We start from the raw sequence: 5833 nt of genomic DNA, 5'->3' as shown, positions 1-5833 counted from the left end.
AAACTTTACTATCTAACATAAAAAAACATTTTGTAATAGTTTCGTGTTGATCGGTACATTACTTTTATGTGAAACATCATGACGATGCCCTAATACCCTCAACTTTGGAGGTCGATTTCACCCCTTTAATGTTGATCATTGCCGATAAAAAAAAATACATATCTATTATTTTTGCCTACTCTACAAGTGTGCAAAGTTTCAATGAAATCGGCGAGTCACACAAAGGTAGGTTTACTTGTAAGTATAACTATAATAACACTAATTAAAAGCTATAGTTATAAAAAAACTGAAATGGTAAAAATCCGGAAATGTTATAAACTTATAAATGTATACTCAAATGTATGTTCATATACAGGGTGGGCCATCTATTGGTACGTTTTTAAAAATGCGATCAAATGAGCATACATTGATATTTTTTATTAATTTTTTTTTTGTTGTGAAGCTAAAAGTATCCGCGTCAAGAATGAAAAACGATTTCGTTCATGTGGCTCCCTCTACTGGCCTTACAGTATGCCATTCGGTCACCCCAATTATTAATGACATTTTGGACTACCTCGGCGCCAATTTCACTCAAAACAGTCGTAATATTGTTTTTCAAAGCTGGAATTGTCTCTGGATTATCCGCATAACATCGGTCTTTAACGGCACCCCACAGGAAAAAGTCCAGCGGTGTCAAATCGCAGCTACGCGCAGGCCAATTGACATCTCCTGAACGGCTGATTATGCGGTTGTTGAACTTGGTGCGCAGAAGGTCGATGGTAAGTCGGCTTGTATGGCATGTGGCGCCATCTTGTTGAAACCAAAGGTCGTCCACATTCATAGTGTCGATTTGAGGCCATAAAAAGTTGGTCAACATGGCTCTGTAGCGTTCGCCATTGACGGTAACGGCGTTTCCAGCATCATTTTCGAAGAAAAATGGGCCAATTATGCCACCACTCCAAAATCCACACCAAACTGTGACTCTTGGAGGATGCATTGGTCTCTCTACGATTGTGTGTGGCTGTTCCGAGCCCCAAATCCGGCAATTTTGCTTGTTCACATATCCGCCGAGATGGAAATGAGCTTCGTCCGAAAAGATGATTTTTCGACCAAAATCGACGTCATTATTGAGCTGGTCTATAGCCCACACAGCAAACTGATATCGAAGCGGATGGTCATTTGCTTTCAACTCCTGAGTCATCTGGATCTTGTAGGCGAATAATCCGAGGTCTTTGTGCAGTATTCTCCTCAGGCTGGTGCGACTAATGCTCAGTTGCTGCGATCGGCGTCGAGTTGAAGTCGTCGGATTCTGTCTCACACTTTGGGCCACAGCCTCAATATTCTCGGGTGTGCGCACTGTCCGAGCTCTGGGACCACTTCTGTCATCCACTAACATCCCTTTCTCACGAACTTTCCTCACCAATTTGCGTATAGCTCCTTCGGTGGGTGCTCTATCACGACCCATATTTCTTTTCAAAATTCGTACAGTTTCGGCGACACAGCACTGACTTTGAAAATAAGTTTTTAAAATTTCAAAACGCTCTTCAAGAGAAAACATGTTGTTTCGTGCCGCGGACGGTATGACTAATAAACTGTCAAAATTTCGGGTCTGTAGCTCGTTTGGTGTTGCCATACGACGAAATTCAAAAACGTACCAATAGATGGCCCACCCTGTATCAAGATATAAATAAAATTATTTAAATATTTCGTATTTCCTATTTAAAACGTTTATTTCAAATACATATTTCTTATTTTATATTTTGAGTTAGTTTTTGAAATGTAGTTTTTATTTAAAATAAAAAATAGATTTCAAGAACTTCTTTTAAATATAAAATATGTTATTTTAAATAAATTTTCGAAAACAATTTGTTATTTAAAATAAGAATATTCTTCAAAAATAAATTCAAATTTAAAAAAGCAAGCTATTTTGACATTTAAAATAAAAGTTATTATATATTTTAAATAAGTAAAATGCATTCTAGGGTCCTATTTCTTATTTTATATTTTTAATAATTTTTTGCGACGTATTTCTTATTTATTATTTTACATAAATTTTTGGAACCTATTTTATATTTATTATTTCGAATAAATCGTATCACTCTTTTATCGACTACTACGATTTTATATTTAAAATAAGTTTCTGGAACTTATTTTATATTTTATATTTTAAATAGGTGTGTGTGTGCGCGCGCGCGTGTGTGTGTGTGTGTCGTATCAGTTATTTTACTGAGCCCTGTAAATAGCTGTTGTATGTACACTTTGGCGTTCTCCTTAAAAAGCCTACACTTTACATGACATTTTCCCCCCTCCCAAAAAATGGAGTGTAAAAGTGTATGGTGTACATACACTTTACACTTCTCGTGTATCAAGAAGAACAAACCTATAGAATATAGATGATATGACATCCGGGGAGCACCCAGGTGGGAATCCGAACGCAGTCCAAGAAAACTCGTTCTCTAGTTATATCTAGAAAGAAAATATCGTCCACTAGGTCCCTATAATTTCTAAAGTTATGCATTCTGGCGCATATTACGCGCGCTTTCCGGTTATTAATACTACCCATCGCCGTTCGTCATTTCAGTTTTCACGCTGCTTGCTCGTATTGATGTCGTGAATAGGTGACATAAATTTCTACAAAATATTGTCCCTATCATTAAAATTGTTACATTTTTATCAAGCCAACTCTGCTTTAATAGGACTACGATTATAGGTATTTGTGAGGACATGGATTCTGATGGTTGCTCGTTAACTTGCACCATTATCCTGGAATGGTTGAACGCACAAGGAGCTATTCTGAGAAAAGTGACTCACAGAACGGCGTCACTACGTCTAATTCGAGATCGTCAGCGCGAGATGCTCGTAGAGGTACGCGCCGAGAAGGCAAACGTGCTCACAAAGCTACCTCTGAAAGGTATATCGGTATTTAATAAATTCATGACCGAGGGAAAGGCTTCTATCAAGTTCAAGGAACAGAACTGTACATTGTTTCTATCGAATGCACCCTCTTCTCAGCTGATTAATTTTTTAAAGACTATATTTATCAAGCTGACAGGCCAAGAAGTAAAGACTATGAAGGATCCTTTGCACGAGAAGCTCTTTGCAAATGTACAGCAAGGTGGTGTTAAAGATATTAGTCCGGCTACTAGTGCAGAGGTCAACAGAGCCAAGGAAAAAGCTATGGCTGTATCACGTGCAACGGTCACCACTCCATCGCCGAGCGTAGTCAGGAAGCGAAAACATTTTAGTGACGATAGTCCCAAAGTATCTGCATCAAAAAAGTTGTACGAGAATCCTACTACAGGAGAGCTGACAGAGGAACAGGCTCAAGTCCTAAATACAGTGCTTAGTGGCAAGAATGTGTTTTTCACCGGTAGCGCAGGCACTGGAAAGTCATTTCTGTTAAAGAAAATAATCTCAGCCCTTCCTCCAGATGTAACAATGGCTACAGCAAGTACTGGAGTAGCAGCCTGCCACATAGGTGGAATTACATTGCATAAGTTTGCTGGCATTGGTGTGGGCACTGGCACCAAGGAAAGATGTATCCAGTTGGCCTCTCGTCCAGCTTCAGCTTCAATATGGAGGAAAACAAAGCATTTGGTGATAGACGAAGTTTCTATGATAGATGGTGATTTTTTTGACAAGATTGAGGAAGTGGCAAGACACGTGCGTAGGACTGAAAGACCTTTTGGAGGAATACAATTAATCTTGTGTGGCGACTTCTTTCAATTACCTCCTATTTCTAAAACTAATGACAAAGCAAAATTTTGTTTTCAAAGCGAGGCCTGGCAAAAGTGTGTTCACTTAAATTTTGAATTGCGAATTGTTCATCGACAAAAAGACGAGGCATTTGTAAAAATATTAAATAGCATTAGGATAGGTAGAATTACGGATGATATTGTTGATATTTTAAAGGAAACTGCAAAACAAAAAATTGAAAGTAATGGCATATTAGCAACTAGATTATGTTCTCATGTAAAAGAAGCCGATGAAATCAATGAATTTCAGTTGAATGAACTTAAAGGTGAGAGTAAAGTATATACAGCATTAGATTCTGATAGTTCTGCGACATCTATGTTGGATCAGCAGCTGCCTATACCTGGCAAATTAATACTGAAAGTTGGCGCTCAAGTTATGCTAATGAAAAATATAAATATTAATAGTGGATTAGTAAATGGTGCTCGAGGTGTCGTTATTGATTTTAAAAATGATATACCTATAATTAAGTTGCGATCAGGAACACATTATGAAGCAAAGATGGAAAAATGGGCTATCAAAACTAATTTTGCTGTTGTTATACATCGAAAACAAATTCCTTTAAAGTTAGCATGGGCCTTTTCAATTCACAAAAGTCAAGGTTTAACTTTAGATTGTGTGGAAATGTGCTTGTCGAGAGTATTTGATGCTGGTCAATCTTATGTAGCACTTTCAAGAGCTCAGAGCTTACAAAGTTTACGTGTCTTAGATTTTAATAGCCAACAGGTATGGGCTAATACAGCTGTACTAGAATTTTATAAAAAGTTCAGGAGGAATTTACAAGAGATGGAAATGATTCCTCTGGGTAAGAAAGTAAAGTTGGAAGGAAGTAAAAGATAATATTTATATTTTTTATAGTGTATACATATATAAATTGTTGGAAATAAAAAATTTATATTAACACACGCAATAAGAATTATATAACAATTATTAATTTCATTAAAGTAAATATCTTCTTTATTTTTACACACACACACACACACACATATATAATTAATACGGTTTTTTTTTACAAATATTACAATTTACTGATGACAGTGATTTATATTTATATCAGTATTAATAATCGTCGACAGTTATTTCAATGGGCGGTATATAACGCCATGTATGCCCTGCATTTATAAGCTCCGAATAAAGTATTGGAGAATTTGGAGCGGATTCTTTACTACTGCATTGAATATCTATTTTGTACTGACCAGAAGTGAAAAATACTACGCGACATTCATGATAGGCTCTGCCGTATTCCTGTAACTGTTATTTATTCATAATAAAATAGAGAATGTAAGACGTGCGTATACAGTTATACATTGCGTTTATTAAAAGTGACTTACAGTAGGCAGCACGACTTTATTTGCTCCAGCTATGGATAACCTTGTTTCTAATTGATAATTGTTAACGCCGTTATGATGGTCCTGATAGAAATTAATGGACAATGTAAGATCACTCAGAGGATGTTCCAGAGCATTGCACACTCCAACACCAACGCTGATGCATTCACCCAAAGCACATGACAGTTCCTCTTGTGCTTTTACAATAATATCGTTGATAGTTATTTCTGGAAAATGTTAGTAATTTTAAGTGTTCTTTATTATACACATACTTATAGTAAACAGTATTTACGCACCCCATTGAAGAGGACTCATTCTCACTAGATCCAACATATCTTGAGTTAGAGTAATACCAGAGAGAGTTGCTTTCCCTGTCGATTCAGTACCTAATAATTGCCAGCGTAGATCAACCAATGAAGCTATATGTTCGGCACATATTTTTTGGAGTTCACTTATATCACCAGCACCATTTAACTATAAGCGCAAAACGATAAAATAGTATGTCTTACATTACATTTCAGTATGTTTTTAAATAGGCGATATTTCCGTTATTACCATAGATAATTTATTAAGTGGACATCGGTCAACTGGAACAGGAATTCTGCATGGTTCTTTACCTTCCATATATATACATTTACTTTGTGTATAGTGTAATTCCATTTCATGATTCGTCATATTTGACACGTCCAATACAAGATAAAATTGCACTGGTCTAAAAATTGTCAGGGAGAAAATATTTATAGACAAAATATATATTTTATATATATATATAT

The 5833-nt window shown here is 36.2% G+C and overlaps 2 protein-coding genes across 3 annotated transcripts in view; one reads left to right on the top strand and one right to left on the bottom strand.

The window, feature by feature from the left end:
- The first annotated feature begins 2531 nt into the window (after positions 1-2531).
- Positions 2532-4572, top strand: Pif1 (Pif1 DNA helicase). 2 transcript variants are annotated; one of them, XM_018516929.1, is made up of 2 exons: positions 2532-2597; positions 2690-4572. In XM_018516929.1, the coding sequence occupies exon 2, from the start codon at positions 2704-2706 to the stop codon at positions 4570-4572; it is 1869 nt and encodes a 622-aa protein (XP_018372431.1). In that variant the 5' UTR covers positions 2532-2597; positions 2690-2703. The 2 variants fall into 2 exon arrangements, with proteins under 2 accessions (XP_018372431.1, XP_018372430.1); XM_018516928.1 differs by having other exon boundaries at positions 2566-2597; positions 2676-4572.
- A 167-nt stretch (positions 4573-4739) lies between these two features.
- brun (trafficking protein particle complex subunit brun) overlaps positions 4740-5833 on the bottom strand; it is a 6255-nt gene continuing 5161 nt past the window's right edge. Inside the window, 4 exon segments of the mRNA XM_018516933.1 lie at positions 4740-4983; positions 5064-5287; positions 5357-5534; positions 5616-5772. Coding sequence (XP_018372435.1) covers positions 4792-4983; positions 5064-5287; positions 5357-5534; positions 5616-5772 — 751 coding nt within the window. The 3' untranslated portion in view covers positions 4740-4791.

The sequence above is a fragment of the Trachymyrmex cornetzi genome, unplaced genomic scaffold, assembly GCF_001594075.2.
Source record: "Trachymyrmex cornetzi isolate Tcor2-1 unplaced genomic scaffold, Tcor1.1 scaffold665, whole genome shotgun sequence".
Lineage (NCBI taxonomy): Eukaryota > Metazoa > Arthropoda > Insecta > Hymenoptera > Formicidae > Trachymyrmex > Trachymyrmex cornetzi.
The sequence above is the reverse complement of the archived record's forward strand: the minus strand, read 5'-3'. Positions and strand labels throughout refer to the sequence as shown.

Excerpts from the sequence above, each read along its gene's own strand:
- Pif1 (XM_018516929.1), top strand. The coding sequence starts at position 2,704 with ATGGATTCTGATGGTTGCTCGTTAACTTGCACCATTATCCTGGAATGG.